This window comes from Ooceraea biroi, chromosome 12, assembly GCF_003672135.1.
Source record: "Ooceraea biroi isolate clonal line C1 chromosome 12, Obir_v5.4, whole genome shotgun sequence".
Lineage (NCBI taxonomy): Eukaryota > Metazoa > Arthropoda > Insecta > Hymenoptera > Formicidae > Ooceraea > Ooceraea biroi.
Genome location: NC_039517.1, coordinates 4,747,719 through 4,765,011, shown reverse-complemented (window position 1 = coordinate 4,765,011; position 17,293 = coordinate 4,747,719). Strand labels below are relative to the sequence as shown.

Sequence of the window (17,293 nt, the reverse complement as noted above, 5' to 3'; positions counted from 1 at the left end):
CGGATTGTCAACCAGTGAAGAGCTTTGTATTTTCCACTATCTCTGCTAATACGTTCATCTTACACTTGCTAGCTATGGATTTGCAAATATTTACAAGCATCGTGATCTCGTCTCGCGGAAGCAAGTTGTCGTACTCGCCCGAGCAGGAGCACAACGTATTCATATTCTCTCGCTTGATGTTCTTACACTTTCGACACTGCAGATCCTGCAGTACGTAGCCCATACTTTTGCGGCTCAGTTTGTCGATCAACGAGAATTCTATTTCCGCGTTGTCGTAAGCAACGTTGCAAGTGGGACATTTCCATGTGTGCCTGCAACGACGACGTCGAAGATACGTTTTCATCTTTAATGCATTAATTGCGTGTTATTGTGACTCGCGTTACCTGGATATTTAAACATACCTGTTATTTTCGACTGTGTAGTACTGATCCTTACAGAGATCGATGTCCCTCACGTGATTACACCCTTTGCATATGACTTCCGGTAGAACGAGGGAGATACACGGTTCCTTCCATTCAACATCGTCGCCGTGACTGCCGACTCCGATCAATCGTAGCAGATCTGCTTTCAAATCGAAAATTTCGTTTTCCACTTCCTTGTCCAAAGATAAAACCTATTTCGAGAAAGAGACAAGGAGCATTTCAGCAATCAAAGAACGAAGCATCTCGCGATTCAAGCGTTTAATAAGCGTATAATGATGATGTTGCTGACCTTGCATACTGCTTTGATCAATTCGAGGGCAGGATTAATCCTTACACTCTCTTTTCCACCCATGTTTACATTAGGATATTCTTTGAGAGTCAATGTCTTCTCTGGTAAACTCTTGTGTATCTTCTGCGCTATCCTAAAAGATTTTAGAACAATTTCACTGAAATTATTGGTCTTCCCTTCAATTTTATGTTGAAATAAACTATACAATAGGTGCATGAATAAATACTTGAATAATTTCTGAGACATTTCTCCTGATATCATTTTCTTGGCAAACTCTGCTGTATTTTCCAGTGCACCTAAACCAAGCGGTGCTGTAAGGGATTGACTTTGCCTCCTCCTCGGTCTTACAGTATGATTGGCTTCATTGTCGATCATGCATTGGTGTATTGTGTTTATGTAGCCCGCTATCACAGTGCTGAAGTTTGCCTGACATCCTGCTTCCTTGGGCAGACACTCCATTAAGCTCCAGTTCATCACTACTTTAGGCTAAACAAAAATAATTTAATCCTGAGAAAAATGCTCGTACAAGAACTATCAGTGATTTCGAATGGATATTCGTAAAAGAGAGTACTTATTTACCGCATCATCATCATCGTTTTCAGTATTCTCATCATCTTCTTCATCATCGTTCGTATCCTTCGATAGTTGCCCTTTAATACCAGCATGATTGTGCTGTTCACAATAATAAATTTAATATAATCAGAATTATTATGACAATTATGGATCTAGCAAACGCGATAAAAAATTGACAGAAACTTAATTCTGTTTGAATAAATTATATGTAATTATTATTATTATTATTATATATCAATTAAATAATATTAACTGCTAAAACTATGTCGTAAAAATAGATAATGCAACAGCGTACCAGGTCGAGCCATATTAGATATTCCCAACATTGGTCGTACGTGATTTCAATGCTGTGGAACAATTCCTTGTTCCGTATGGTCTGGACTACAAATTCCATGTAGCCCAAAGCATCACCCACAGATCTTTTCTTCGTGCACACGATAATCTTGCTGAAGTTTGCGAAAATTATGATGCAACCTAACGTCTTGAATTCTGCTATTAATTGTATGTATAATTTTTTCATGTAAGTGTGTAGAGTACGACGTAGAGCAGGATCATAAAGTAGAGCGGTTGGAGATCGCAGCCACCTGGAATGATAGGACTCTCGATTATTCGTTCGATAGCACGATAAATAGCACAGATAGTACAAACCTACCGGTAAAAATGAACCAATTGATAATCCGCAAATATATTCTTATAAACGGATACTTCCAGCAACCATGCGTTTACCATGCTTCGTAACGTTTTAAACGCTGGATTGCACAGAGTAATCTCATCGTAGCTTGGAATAATTGTTGCTGCATCGCCTGTCGCCATATCCTATTAAATTCAAATATATTTATAAAGAGCACAACACGTGTGCTGCAAGGCTCTCAAAGGATTCCATCATTAATCTATTTTATTCTTTTTACACTTTTATAAAACAACGTATTTTAGTATAGTATACTAATACAATAATAATTGTATTTTTCAGAACAATTTTTATTTTTTTATTATTAATTTATTATTTTTTTTAAGACAAGGTTCACTTAACAGACATGACTAACCTGAAGAGATGGACGTTGCTGATTGTGGAAAGCCACGAACGTGCTAGTCCCGTCAACATCGTGAATGTGATGATACTGCAGCAGCGCGTTGACCGCCAGACTTTCTACGTCCAGCTGAACGCAGACGCTCGAGTACGCGCCCGGATTGTTCGCAGCGCAGCTCGAGCTTTCCTCGAAATCCGTCAGTAGCCTATTATCGTCGTTCTCGCTGCCGCCCAGGTCGGGCTTCTCCGTGAGCGAGCACCACAGAACGAAGTTGTTCCTGTGCAGGTGCCTGGCGTAGAATAGATCCGCGCCGAAGAGAGTCGGATCCGCCGGTATGTTGCCAATGGGCGCGTGAAAGAATCGGCATTGTTCAGACATGAAATCGATGACCCGTTGGCTGTTCATGTAATGCCTGACCATCGTTTTCGCGCCCATCTTCTGCCACTCCAGTGTGCTGTAGAGATTTTCAGCGTCCCGCACGTGCGTGCTGACGAGAGGAAACTCGCTGAGCAATGGCATTTCGGCAGTCAACGCCGCCCTGTCAAGAGCGGTTTGATTGATGACGATAGTAGCGCCATGTCCTTCGTTCTTGTACGCCGTCAGGGCTGCTTGCAACGTGCGGCACACTTGCTGAAAGTTTGTCTCGACTTGCGTGACGAACTGCACGGTTTTAGGCACCTGGGTCATCTTGTCCTCACCGTTTTTCTCTAATGCTGCCTTGCGCTCCTGCGCGTACAGCGTGTTCATGTTCGGCAACTGATTGGAGGCGACTGAATCCAGGACGAATACGTGAGCTCTTCTGCTAGCACCCAAGAATAGGCCCCACAGTGCCCTTTGGTGATTCGAACTCCAATGATGATACAAGAATATGTAGTTGAGCGATTCGGTCTGCTTGAGGTAAGGCTGGAAGGCAATGCTCTTGTACTCCAACTGATCCAGGGTGAAGGTATCCGCTCCGTCTGCCATCTTGCGCGCGGCTCGTCGGTCGACGATGCACACGCATCCCAGTTGCAGTATAGCTCGAAATTCCAATGACATTTGCGTCTCATAGATCCCCTCGATCTCAGGCTTGCTCAGATCCTCCAGGAGCTCGCGGCTGTGCTCTTGGAACAGAGATTCCGGCAGGGAATACCGGTAGAGATTGTACACCGGCCGAGAGCGCGGCAGAGACTTGAAGCTCTTCTTCCACAGCTCGTTCGGTCCCGGGTCGGGTCGTGCTTTGCGCGTGTTTACGTAAAATACGCGCGGTACCACGAGGCGCACTTGGTGCAACTGCTTGTCGACCAGTATCCACAGTCGGAACAAACCGGGCTCGCCTGTTTCGCACAGCTGAACGATTTGCCAAGGAGTCTCCAGCAGTTTTCTCTGAGCGCGCCTCAAGAACCCGGTCATAGTGGACGTATTCGTGTTGCGTACAACTCCCCAGGTAATTTCATCGCTCTCGTCCGTCTTACTTCTTTTCTGTCGATACTGCTGTCTCTGTTTAGCCTGGAAGGCCCATTTCTTCTTGTGAAACTCCAACCACTTGAGCGTCTCCTGCCTGGTTGTTCCCTTGGGGGGCGGCGAACCCAGAACCTCTCTCCAATTTTTCCCTCTGATTGCCTCCTCCTCCGAGTGACCTCTTTTTCTCTTGTTAACGATCGAAACTGGGTTCTTGAAGCTGGTCGACGGCCCCGCGAGATCTTCGATGTCGCGAGATTCATCGGTACCGCTGTTTTGAGTATTCTCTTTAACTGTCACGGTGAACATGTCCGTGATCTTCTTCTGGCGATGCGACGCACTCTTTTCCGTTACTTTCTTGTGCAACCAGGGTGGATGTTGCACTCTTGGGACTGGATTGGCTAGGCCTTGCATCGCTGCTGGGATCGTGATTATCTTCTGTATGGCACTGCCGAGCCGCTCGATGTAGTAATTCCAGTCCAAAATGTCCCTTATATCGTCGCTGTACAGCATCGGATCCTTCAACCACTTCTTCAGGTAATGCCTTCGAACAGCCGGTTCCGACTGAAAGATAGCCAGCGGTATCGCGCGCTCGGTAACCGGCGCGCTTTGCGGTTTATTCGCTATGATGTATCTGCAAGCTAAGCCTGCGTCTTTGACCATCTCGTCGCCTAAGAATTCCGCTAGTCTCTTGGCAGTGGAGATCGACGTGGACTTTTGAGCGCCGTATTCCTCCAGTTTGCGCGACATAGATTTGTTCTCGGATATCAGCTCGAACAACTCGGAATCAGGCATGTTCGCACACTTGCTGTAAAGCAAATCCAGCCAATAATCCGCGTCCTTCGCGACCGAGGCGTAACATTCCTCCAGTGTGTTGCCCTTCAGGAAGGACTCGAAAACGGAAGCCTGGAAGATCTTTATCAGTTGCAGCTCGCCCCTCCTTTTTACCTCGAATCCTTTCAGCTCGGCCAGGGAACCGTCGAAGTTGAAAACCGCGTAGCGTTTCTTCAATTTCTTCCCTTCCTCCTTAGCGGCGGGCAACACCATCGCTAAGTAGGGACCGTCTACTTCGAAGAATATAGAATTCTCATGTCTGATCTCGTACGTGAGATTATCGCTGTCCACGAGCTCGTGATACACTTCGTTAGTAAATTGATCCTGCGCATGAACAATCAATATCAAAATCCAGAGTCGATTAGAAAAAAAAAGGAATGACGTATGTTTCCACTTAGTCGCGCGTACCTTCACCATGAAGTTGAGCACCGCATTCGGGTATGAGATCGTGAACTTCGTCTTCTTCTCGTGGGTGGTGTGAACCACGAGAGAGTCTGGAAAAGACGCGGGCAGTATGCACCATATGCCATCGGTGTCCAGTTCCAGCGGGCGACCGATCTGTTCTATAATTTCTCTAGCTTTCATGATGATGTGGGCTCCGGTGTAACATACGATGCCACCCATTTCCATGCTGTGCCACCGTGCCCTGCGATTCCGAAGTAGATAACACAAATTTTAGCTTAGATTTGATGTGAAATAACAAATTCCACAAGAATGGGAAAGCATTGTACACGATGCAAAAGTGTGTATATTTTACAATGTTGTATATCTCATTCTAGCTCACCCTTTTCTCATGACGTAACCGTAGAAAGAATTGAGGATGCATTTATGCGCGAGCTGAAGAGAATCGTAGAGCACCTCTCGATTCTTGGCAGACTTTATGTCGGCCGCGTCGCCTTTGCCGACCGCCGCGGCCACTTGCCGCTTAGCAACCTTCGTCAACGCTTTGTACTCGTATCTTCTATCCCTGAACGCTCTCACAGTGTCGACGTAAAAGGAATTCTCCTTCTGGCAGACCGTTTGGGTTTTCTCCTCCATTCTGGTAATCTTGACTTTCTTATAAGCCTTTTTGCAGTACTCGGTCAGCCTGGTCTTCTGAAACTGAGCTTGTTCCTTAGTGGTCAACTCGTGGAAAGCCCTCTTAGAGCCACCAGGGAATTGTGGCGGGAACCTTTCAGTCTCCAATTGTTGCTTTATTCTTTGATATTCACCCAAGCTCGCGGCCACTGCAAATTTGTTGATCGTTAACAATTTATCTCGCAGATCAGGGAAGTAACATAAAAACTAGTCGAGGTAATATTTTATACAAGACAAGACTCACGATATTCGCCTCTCCACATCCACTGCATCTTTCTTTGGCAAAGAGCATCAGGCTTGTTGTAATCGCACACCGCGCAATCCATCTCGTTCACTATCGCAGAGGGCTGCAGTCTGTTAGTCAAAATAATATTCGGATACATAGCGCCCACGTCCAAGTGGTAGATCACAGGGTTCTCCAGTCTCAGCGGCTGATCGCGAAGCTCTCTCAGTTTTCCTTTAACTTCGTTTACTATCTCGTCGAAATTCGTGACCGCTTCAATCGGCACTTTCTCCTCCTCTTGAATCGTGTGTTTCAGAGCATTCTCTGCGCCTCTGATCAACTCGTCCACGGCGCTCGGCACGATCTTGAAGCGGCAAGGAATGTCGGCCCTGAAGACGCCGGACTCCAACGCTTCCACGTGTCCACCTACGTAGGTCTCCTGATCCAACAGATGGCCGTCTTTTGTCAATTTGTTTAGTTCGCTTTCCTGTTTGTTCGGAAATATGATGTTAGCTCTGAAAGCCTGCACCATGAGAAGCGACTCGCACAGCGTACCGGATCCCTTTCTGAGCACCTGGAATAAGCTAACGTGTTGTTTGCATCTTCCTACTGGAAACGCGTGCACATCGGCAATTGCGGTGCGCCGATTTCTTACCTCGTCAGGCTCCATCGGGATAATGGTGCATAATGCAAATATGAAAGGATGAATGTACTTCTGGTAGAGATAAAACGTTGCCACGGCGTCGGAAACGGAGTAGTTGGCAAGTACTTCCGGTTCCTCCGATGCCAATCTGCACATCTCCTCCGGGTCGAGTTCCACTGGGTCATACCTCAGCTTGGCTTTGGCGACGGCTTTTAGATTTTGAGAACCCACTGGGAGATACGAGTCTCGTCTCACCCAGCTACGTGCAAAGGGAAGAATTATTTCTAACGCGCTTTCTATTAAAAATAATTTACAGCGAATTATATTTTACGCGAATATTCATACCACAAGCAGTCCATGTGCATGGCAGCTCTGCTGACGTAAACGCCATCGCGATTCTTCGCGAAACCGATTCTCTCCTTCATGTCCATATTATGCACAGCCGCTCGAGCCTCGACGAACGGCCAATCAAAGAAATCACCGTTGTACGTCACGAATATGTGCGGCCTTATCTCATTGATGTGATCAAAAAACCTTGCTATCATTGCCTTTTCATTGGGCTCGTTAAATATTACGAAGGGACCTTCGAATTCTGGCTTCGGCGTGTATTCGAAATCGCGTATGTCTGCCGAGATCAATTCTCTATTCGTTATCAAGTATCCCTAGAAGAGAAAAGATGCGTTAATATAATTAATAAATTTCCTTCGATATTATTCAGTAGAATGAAATATGTTACCTGGCCGTCTATCATGTATGATATCATCATAATTTGATCGAAACTGGAATCAGGGAATTTTAACGGCAACTTCGTGGTTTCAATATCATACGCTAGTACAATAGGTTCAGGCGGCTCAATCATGTCCTTTTTTTGCGTAATCAGAGGCGGCTCGCTTCCTCTGCTTTTTACGGAATACCAAGTGCCACAGAAAATACCAGCGTCTATGGACACTCGAACATGATGAGGCACATCGTGTTCCCTGAATAATATTATTTTATGATGTCATGTTAACAAAAAGTGAGGAAAGACTTAAATAAGTGAAAAATTAGTTAAGGAAATTAATTAACAAACAATTAAAAATATATGTATTTGTGTATAATTACCGAATATCAAGAACATTATCCATGTGATCTAAGGTTTGCTTACTGCTATCCTGTTCACTTGGCTGCAACGTGGTTGCCAGCATATCTGTATAATAGGTATTACTTTTCTCTCGCTCTTTGTTGACTTTAACAGCACGCATAATGTCGCGCTTAACTTTTGTCAAATCGACAGTGTTCGCAAAAGAGAGCTTCAGATACTTTTGTTTTAAACCAATCAAATGATTAGGCTGAAATAATATTTTAAAAAATGAAAGATGAAAGAGAAAAATAAAAGAAATATTTTTTCCTCAAAAAAAGAGAAAAGACAAAACGTAAGAAAGAAAAAAGGAGAGAGAAGAAAACTAATATTAAACAAAACATTTAAAAATTAATTAATTAATTAAGAGCTATTAAGCAATAAGATAAATTGCAATCAAGTCCATCTTACCAAATCAAGATCTTCTTTATAAAGCGTCTCAATTTTTGCCAATACGCCTGTATACTTTTTAGATAAAAATGTCGACACTTCCTCAAACGTGTTCTTGCGACATAAAATATAAAAGTACGGTGAATATGGCAATGATATTTTGAACCTTGTAGCATCCTCCTCAATGAAATAGTAATCCACGCCACTCAGCATGCGCTTATCATCCTCCACTATTTCAGTCTACGGCAAAGGCATCGAAACAAATATATTTTCTAATTTCTTGATAATGTAAAATATATAATGTACTCCTATCTTCTTCTTCCAGGTTTACCTACCGCGTGCATGTTGAGCAAGAATCCTACTCTCTCCTTGGAGTCAGTGACTCTACGAAATCCATACACACCGTCAATCCTGATATCCTCCTTGATCTCGAGCAATCTTCCCAGTGCATTGTCCCTGAAATATTAAGGAATTAAAAAACATATAATTATTTAGACAGGTGTACAAAAGCGCATAATTATTTAGAAAAGTTGTCATACCCTGAAGCAGTGGCTTCTTGATTTGGATTTCTTCTGTTGTTCGTCCAGGGACGGGCAGCTCCCGTGTTTTGCAAAGTTTCCATTCTGACGATCCACAGTAATTAGCAAGATAGACGTTCGAGCTTAACAGATGTTAAATAAACATTAATATTCGGTAATCAACGTTGAAATCAAGTAACATCCTAAAAGCATTTCGAAGCACGTAAACATAGTACACGCTGCTCGCGTTGCTCATCCATGGTCCATCCGTCGCAGCCCGCTCTTTTTCATAATGCCTGGTTTACATTGCTAAGAGTCACTAAGAAAATGGAGTTCTCTGATTGGTGGATTATAATCTCGCAATCGATGAGAATGACCTTTACGTGATATTTCTTCATTGCAGTACTTATGTCGAAGAATTTTATTTTATTATTTGTAATATTCAATAAAAGATTGCAGAATGTGCCGTCTACCGAAATTATTGTTATTGAAATAACATTTCGATTAGTTTTAATAAACTCTGATAAGTGGCGCCACTATTCTATTTCTTTTGCAATATCACGGTCTCAATTATTTTTTAGTCTCTATCGTTTGCAATAAATATTACAAGTATATAGTATAGTTTATAATTTTCATCAAAATGTGATAATTAAATGTACGTTAGTTCATTAAATTAATTATATATATTAACACAGACGAACAACATGTTTATGTTTTATAAACTATACTTACAATATATTTTCACATATACTTTTACAAGTTTGCAAGACTTCGTGTCTGCTTTATCCACTCTTAAAAAAGCCGTGTTAAATGTTAAATCGAAATCATTGTTGCCTCTTTTCCGCGATGCTGATTGGTTCTCTCGCTTCGCTCGAACTTCGTGTTGCGAGTGTCAGAATGTCATAGTGGCTGTCAGTGCGGTTATATTGATAAAATATTGATAAATAAAACGTTAATATTGAAAAATAAAATAGCGCGCGTAGCGCGCGCCTGTGTGTAACGTTAAACTTACGAAAAATACGTTTCATTCCCAAGGCGGTAGCCACCTGCCGAGCTGCGAGGGAACCTGACGGCAATCACGTGACGTCGTAACAGTACAACCGTTCGCAAGCCATTGGCCGCAGGCCGAAATTATGACGCGAAGTTAGTAGCGCGGTTAGTTTCATTCATGAACGTCGTGAACGCGGCCATAACACTTTTGTAATCTGTATTGTGTATACGGGCTGTACGCCGCGTCGTTGCGTTAGTGCTGCTGCCGATGTGCGTGCGCCTCCTAGTCGTACACGTGATTTCTGCTTTGTGTTACGTTTTTGCATGGTGTTTTCTGTGTGCCACCAGACCGGCTGGAGATTATTACCGATAAACTCGTAAAATACCGACCAGCGGCGAGACAGGTACGTAGAAAAAGGCCAATGCTAATTTATCCGCCGACTTTTCCGACTTGACGTCGCGCGATCAGCCGGGCTGTCAAGCCGCCTTACCAATAATGCGATCGTGCGAATATTTGACCTGCGTCATTGGCTAGCGTTTATACTTTTCTAACATTTATTTTCGCGCCCGCTCGCACGAAATGGACGCGGAAAGCCAAATTCCGATCCAGCGATCTAGCGAGACGATTTTCTGTCCAACCGCAACAGCTTCAAGGCCTATTTACTGTTGCTTTGCCGTTAGCTGTTGCACTAACTTTGCAAAGAGCTCGACTTGTGAAGCTCCAAGGATCGACGACAAAACGATCGCGCGAAAATAGATCGCGCGGGTGGTTTTTATGATTTAACGGTGCGCCGTCACGAATTCGGTGCAGTCTCTCAAATCATATCGCGTATATATCGTGGCGTACAGATCGAGAATCTAAAAATAAAAGAGAACTCAGTTCTGTACTTTTCTTTCTCCGCTTCAAAATTTGCGGTTTTGATGCTTCAAACAATGTTCAACGAATGTAAATAAAACAAAGAAATTGAGGCATATTTCTGCCATTAAGAAGACTTCGAAGAAGATTGCGAAATATTATATAAACAAACTTATTTATGTTACCTGTACTCTTTTTTTTTAATGCATTTTTTCTCAGTATAAGACTAAAAAGTACGTGGATACTTTGACAGATGCATAAAGGTGTAATAATTAGTATGTTTCTTTTTTATCAATCAGCAAGCCATTTTCTTGAAGACACAAGCTTATCAAGAAATCAATAATTGTTATAAATAACTGCAGTTAAAACTGCCGTATATATAACTCTCTCTCTCTCTCTCTCTCTCTCTCTTCTTGATCTCCAACTTATGTAGCCATATTCCATCTCAATGATAAAAGTACAAAAAAATCGAGCAGTGTACTTTGGTTATTTTCTAACGAGCGTCGGTGTTGAAAGAAAAAAATGCGCTTTATTTTTCAATCCGCGTCATGATTATGTCATTATTCTGTATCATAAGTTTATCTGGCAAGTCTTGTTGCAAAATAGCGTAGCCCCGTAATAACTCTATCGCAAAATAACAATGAAACTGATTTCGATAACAGAAAGACAGTGTGATGTTATTCAAAGTGTGGGGGTTATCGTATTTTCGATATCGTGCGAAGGGTCAATTTAGAACAGATAACGACTGATTGGGACATGAAATATATTTTTGTCGCATTAGAATTGAGAAATTGTATTAGATTGATCGGAAAATCCGTGCAGATTTTTTTAGCAGAATTTGAAGGTAAAACTTTATTTCTTAATTTGAGTTTTGCTAAAAAAAATCCGCATGGACTTCTCGGCCAGCGCAATATAATTTTGAAAAAATAAAAAATACTCGATGCCTTATTTCTGTTAAGCGCGCGTTCATTGCACGTCATATTATAACCAATTATTTATGCAAATTGGATTGGATAGATTTAAATATATATGTATATAGCTAGTTCATACTACATTAGATAAACATTTAAATGGAATTGTTTAATTTTTGTAAAACTAAAAACAATTTTAATTTAATTAATATTTTACTAGATGCTTACTTCTCTCTCAGTCTGTTATTACATATAAAATATATTTGACACATAAATCTATAATCGCCACTTGTAGAAAGTGTCCGATATCATTTTTTTCCATGTAAAAGTATTTTATATAAGAATGACGTAAAATGTTGGAAAGAAAGAAAAGGGGAAATGCGATCAGGGCAGCATCAGTTGGACGAAAGTTTTTGCACAATTCCTCGGGTCGCAGACCGCAACTCGGCAACGTCGCGACCTGTAACGTGTCTCTTTTCATCTCACTATTACTCTTTCTTTCTCTCTCTTGTCCTTTTCTTCTTTCACGTGTCTCCTCTTTTTCTTGCCGTTTTCGTTTGCCAAAGATGACGAACGGTGACGAAGAGAGAGGAGGAACGCTCAAGAATATGGGCGACTCGAAGCCGCGAAGCTTTTGATGCATCCAAAACAAGAGCAACGATTAATGTTCTTCGCTAGAAAGCTTGAAGGTTTTGTTTTTCCTAAGAACTATGCGTTCAAATATCAAACGCTTATCCATGAAAATGGGTTCTACGTGCGAGTTCTTCAATTCTCCGTAGAAGCGACATATAACTGTGATCAACAAAATGGAATAAAAAATTTTAATGACTCCGAAATGTTTTGTATTGCAAACAAGGGAAGGGTCTGCTCGGTACGTCGAGTTATTAATACCAAAACTGAAACGGAATTCGATGTTGACTCGGTTGCTGGAATTGATTTGAACTACAGAAGGTTAATTTGTGAACGAATGATTAAAAGCTACTTGCGACTCGTCCAAAGTCAACGATGATTCATGATTTTTTTCTCAGCCAGCCATCGGCAATGTTGAGTTTGGCATACGGGTGCGTTCGCACCAGATATGACGAGAAAGGTTCGCCTGCCCACATCTGGAAACCCAGTAACGGCCTCTCGAGAGATATTACGTTGCTTTCAATAAGCTTGAGACAATAGACGCACCACTTTCGTGGCAAGCGGGCTACTTTGGGAGCGATATTGAGATAGTCTCTATTTCTCATCTCCGAACGTTTGAGGATACTGCGCCGTTAATAAAGGGCATGATAACGTTGCAATCTTGTGGCTTTTAATGTTAACGCACATCGATAAATTTAATTCATCAGTAAATGGACTTCAAATCTGGCAATGCAATAAGAATTCCCCATTCCACGCGATAATATCGCCACCATTTGAATTGCAAGAATAGGAGGGTAATAAAAGAATAACAGATCAATGAAATTATTTCTAATTCAGTGGGATTTCTCAGGGGCACTTATGGGTAAAAAACTGTGATAAAATTGTATACGAGGAAGATCTAATAGGAATAACGAATTGCGAGATTGGGCAAAGAAGTGGACAAACAGAAAATATACATCCTATCTTGCAAGCACAAAATATTTATGAAATGTGGAATAAAACCTGATCGCCATTGTGTGTATTTTTTCATGGCTACAGAAGTCAGAAGAGGAGTTTTATGATCGACTTGTGTCGCGCTGCGTAGTAGATCACGAGCACAATGGATCGCTTAGCACCATCCGTGAGTTTGTGCTGTATCGAGAGCGAGCTGACTGTTGTGAGACAAAAAAGAAATGATGCCACTTCACCCAACGTATCAACCGATCTTGCCTGAAATTTTTTCCGTCCGGTTCGCCGAAGCGCAGGTAGATGTAAGGATAAAAAGCGCTGCTAAATCTACGCGCCGTAACAAATGGACGGTTTCGGAGAATCTAAGGCGTCGACGAACGTTAGATCATCTTTCGAAGCTGTTACAGCTATACATCTTTTTCGAGTAATAATAATAATAAAGAGAGAAAGAAAGAGAAAAGCATAAATATCTCTAAAGCCCGTTATTCATGTTTTTATATATACGTTCCTATTAATTATTAAGCTATTCCTGTATAACTGATACGTTCCTAGCAATATATTGTATAGTCTAAAACGAGCTCAATAAACAATACGCTACTGGGCGGGCCAGCGTATTTAATTTAACCGGTTTCAAATCTGCTTTTGGCCAGTTACTTATCTTGGTACTTAATACTTTCAATAACGGGCAAATAGAATCGATAGATCAGTGATAACCCAAGTGGAAAGCACAGACAAATAAGGTAAATAAGTATCGCGAACGCAGAAGTATCATGCGCGAGTTAATAACGAGCTTATTCACTCGTTACGTCTGTCGCACGAGATTAAAAAATGTGTCATTCATATGTAACAGATTACATATTTTATTATTATATGTAGATACTGTTAAATTACAGTAAATATTGGATTGGTTTTATTTTAAGAATTAATACAAAATTCTGCACTTGAATTTTGCTTGAAAAAAATCAGCGAACTTTCCGGTTAATAATAATAAGTTCGTACGAGTAGCGGATAATCCGAATTTAAGGCGATTTATTTATTTATTGGCGAAGCAAGTCCTTTCAGTGTTTTGCGTTGTTGCAATAATAACCGATAACTGTAGTGTAATCAAATAACATATCAAACGGATGTATGTCCGTTTTATTACGTCGCGTCGATACGTGATAGTTTTATCAGATATCTCAAATTCGTTCATTTAATTCTTTTCAAAGTTCGAGCCTCAAGGAAGTGACGATAATTGACGCCTTCGTGACGATTTATTTGTAGAGATGTTGACAATTTATATATCGCAAAGTGTTCTTTTTTTCTCAACTCGCAACAAACAGTTTTTGGAGTATCGCGCGATATCTCTTGCTACGCCCCCCGATAAGCATCTAGAAGGATAATGGAATTGCCCAACAAATTGTAAACGAGTGGATATGAGCGTTAAACAACACGCTATCATATCGGGCATGACTGTGCAATCGATCTTGGCTTTCCGCTGATAGTCGAAAATGTTTTTCTGTTTGCGGGGGGCCAGTTCGGAATCGCGACACAATATTGCTCTCTTGCGATCTAGAAAAAGTTACCGCATTATTTTTAACTTTCCGATTTCATCAAAGCACGATATCTGCCATAAAAATATCAATCACTGTCGTACGTACGAAGATAATTGTGAAAGATCCTCCGCAGAGGTATATACGCAAAAAATAAGCTAATCTGCTTTACTTAGTCTCCTTTTATCGCTTGACGCGGTTAGATATCTGCAGGGGTGCTGATAATTTTGCGAGGTAAATTCATCGGTCTGCCAATTATCTTACGTTTAGTTGAGTGTGTATTGCTGTACACAGTGTATGAGTGTTGTGTGCCACGCAGAAGTCACGATTATCATAACAATATTATTTGCATAAGTTTTAATAATAGAATATAATATATATTTGTATACACTTTTTAAATTCGCATTCCGCGAAATTATTTGTTGCATCCGTACATCATAAATAACAAATACTCGTTATCATACAGCAGGATGCAGTTCGTAAATTACGGTAACACATATAATTGTATAAAATATTATACTACATTATAGCATATTATAGATATAAAATATTATAAATATAATAATATAAGATATATAGTGCTAATCATGTTGAATAGTATCTTCGGATCGCACTTGCGAGCGTCATTGTTTTGGCACTCGATGTGACAAGCTAAATTTTTCCAAAATTACACTTAAACTTTCTTATTGTTACATAAATCGATAAGTTCCTTCATAAATTGTTTAACATGTCGAATGTCGCGAAAGGTGCTCGCTTCATTCTCGGGGACGCTCCTGCTCTGAAGAGGCCGCATTTTGTACCGCCCGCTCGCTTTGAAACTTCCTGTAGACGCGTTTTAACCGCACGTAAAGGGTCGTGAGAGTGTCGAGGCAGCCGAACAGTTTTCCACCTACCATCTGGCGGCTGGGTTCCAGCCGGGGTAATCTGATCTTCGTCGCGACGGAGATTCGAATACCTACCTCTTGCGCTTTGCATCGCCCCTCCGAAACAATACTTTCGTTCCTTAATTAACAAAGAACTTTAATTGTCCCGTTAAATCGTTTTAAATAATGATCCAGCGCGACGGAGGGCGAAATTAATTGGAAATCCATTTGCTCGGTCTATGAGAGTTGTTTACGTCTTTACGCTTTAAATAATGTATCGAATAAAATCAGTATATCGCAGCAATGCAACAGCGATTGTAATCTTTCATGGGATCATTTAATAAGAGATACTGGCAATTTTTGAAATTGATTGAATTTTTAGCGGCATATTTTTTGATGAACTAACGTACACTTTTCGCAATTGCTGTTGCATTGCTGCGATATCTGCAATTTTTTAATTTGAAAATAGTGGAGAAATAATAATCTGAAATTTTTCTTTTCAAAAATCGCTTTCAAGATCACCCGAGAAGACTCAGAGTTATTAATGTGAAAAATAGGAAATCTCAAACTCTTCAAAATCTCGCGGATGTGTGTGTGAATAATTACGTTATTGGAATAACTGTAAGGCGAAGTGATATGATTTTATTAAGACATTCGCTTCGCTTATACCACCACGCGTCGTCCTTTACCGAACGATATCGACCGCGAATCTAAAAGCGGACTATTTAGCGGCTGATAAATAAATGTATCCCGCGAACCAGAATATCGTGCCAAGCTGGCGGAGTCGGTATAAAATTATAATTGGGACGCTGGTGTCACGTGATCTAACCGAAGGCGCAAGCCTCAAAATCTGGCCCGTGTTCCCTTTTGTTTACGCATTTATTCACGTAATATAATTTTAACAGTATTATTTACTAGAGCATTTTGCGATCAGAAATGTTTCTTTATTAATTATGTACGTTTATTAATAAGTAGTATTAAGTATGTTAAATGTGAATATACGAGTTAATAAACGTATTAATAATAGGAATACATAATTTCTTTTACAGTTAAGATGGACATCGAATCCCTGTACGACTACGGGGAAGAGGAACAGGACTTTTACGAAGAAAGTCCTGGGAGTAGGAAAGGCGGCTACCCCATCGATCATAGACCCATGAAGGTAAAGGTAAGTCAAAACTTTGTCTAACAATTCTAAATAATACGAGTAACAAAAATGTAGCGCATTCTCCTGTTGTATTTCGAAACAAACTGATAACTTTATATTTTCGATTATTCTCGAGTCAAATTGGCAATGACAAAAAAATGCGTCTTATTGAAGTCAATCTAAAAAAATAATGCATCTGCATTTTATTACATGTAAACTTTGTAACGGATAAGATGCTGTATAAATATTCTACAAAATTACATAATAAAATTATATAATAGAATACTAAGAAAACTGTATAACCAAAATTCTCAATCGATAATGAATCGTTATTGAATGCATATCAGCATACGTCGCGAAGATATACTACTTTAATATCTTCCGAGAATACTTGCTTCTCGCGCGATTCGTTGTTACCTTTAATTATACGACTTTTCATAGTTCATTGTAAAATGCCATGTAAAATGCGTAAGGTCGTTCAGTTTTATAAATTCCATGAGAAAGGGAAAAAAAGGAGAAACGAAATTTCAACGCGCAACGAAGCAATGTCAACCGTGTGAGAGACGCGCTCGGCACGTACATGTTCCTCGCCCTCGACGACGACGACGACGCGGGCGCAAGCGTTGGCAAGCGAGCGCGTTGGCCGAGCTGGTGATTGTGCGAGTGCCACTAACAATTCGTTCCTTGTCGCTCTCCGCCTTCGTTTTATGAATGAACGTAGAACCGGCACTCTCAGCTCGCCCCGCTCCTCCCCGCTGTCGCCCCACGCGCCTTCAGCCTTCATCTCTCTGTCACCGACTGACCCTCGTCCGTCTCGCCCTCTGCCACCGTCGTCTCCTTCTCTCCTTCTCTCCCTCTCCCC

The 17,293-nt window shown here is 41.1% G+C and overlaps 2 protein-coding genes across 9 annotated transcripts in view; one reads left to right on the top strand and one right to left on the bottom strand.

Annotated features, from left to right (window-relative positions):
* Window positions 1–4: 4 nt before the first annotated feature.
* Window positions 5–9,034, bottom strand: LOC105276607 (DNA polymerase epsilon catalytic subunit A). 5 transcript variants are annotated; one of them, XM_011334375.3, is made up of 18 exons: window positions 8,576–9,033; window positions 8,372–8,492; window positions 8,058–8,276; window positions 7,631–7,857; window positions 7,266–7,506; window positions 6,875–7,191; window positions 6,542–6,788; window positions 5,908–6,460; window positions 5,371–5,812; window positions 4,995–5,232; window positions 2,328–4,910; window positions 1,937–2,100; window positions 1,580–1,868; window positions 1,291–1,383; window positions 938–1,197; window positions 712–844; window positions 402–613; window positions 5–311 (listed from the first exon to the last, which is right to left on the bottom strand). In XM_011334375.3, the coding sequence occupies exons 1-18, from the start codon at window positions 8,656–8,658 to the stop codon at window positions 8–10; spliced, it is 6,726 nt and encodes a 2,241-aa protein (XP_011332677.2). In that variant the 5' UTR covers window positions 8,659–9,033; the 3' UTR covers window positions 5–7. The 5 variants fall into 5 exon arrangements, with proteins under 5 accessions (XP_011332677.2, XP_026830012.1, XP_011332675.2 ...); XM_026974211.1 differs by having other exon boundaries at window positions 5,908–6,788; window positions 8,576–9,034; XM_011334373.3 differs by having other exon boundaries at window positions 712–1,197.
* A 675-nt stretch (window positions 9,035–9,709) lies between these two features.
* LOC105276598 (ETS-like protein pointed) overlaps window positions 9,710–17,293 on the top strand; it is a 107,007-nt gene continuing 99,423 nt past the window's right edge. For 2 of the 4 annotated variants that reach the window (XM_011334350.3, XM_011334352.3), the window contains exons 1-2: window positions 9,711–9,948; window positions 16,334–16,452. In XM_011334350.3, coding sequence (XP_011332652.1) covers window positions 16,339–16,452 — 114 coding nt within the window. In that variant the 5' untranslated portion in view covers window positions 9,711–9,948; window positions 16,334–16,338. Of the gene's footprint in view, window positions 9,949–16,333; window positions 16,453–17,293 lie in introns of all 4 variants that reach the window. The other 2 variants (XM_011334348.3, XM_011334349.3) reach the window with 2 other exon arrangements.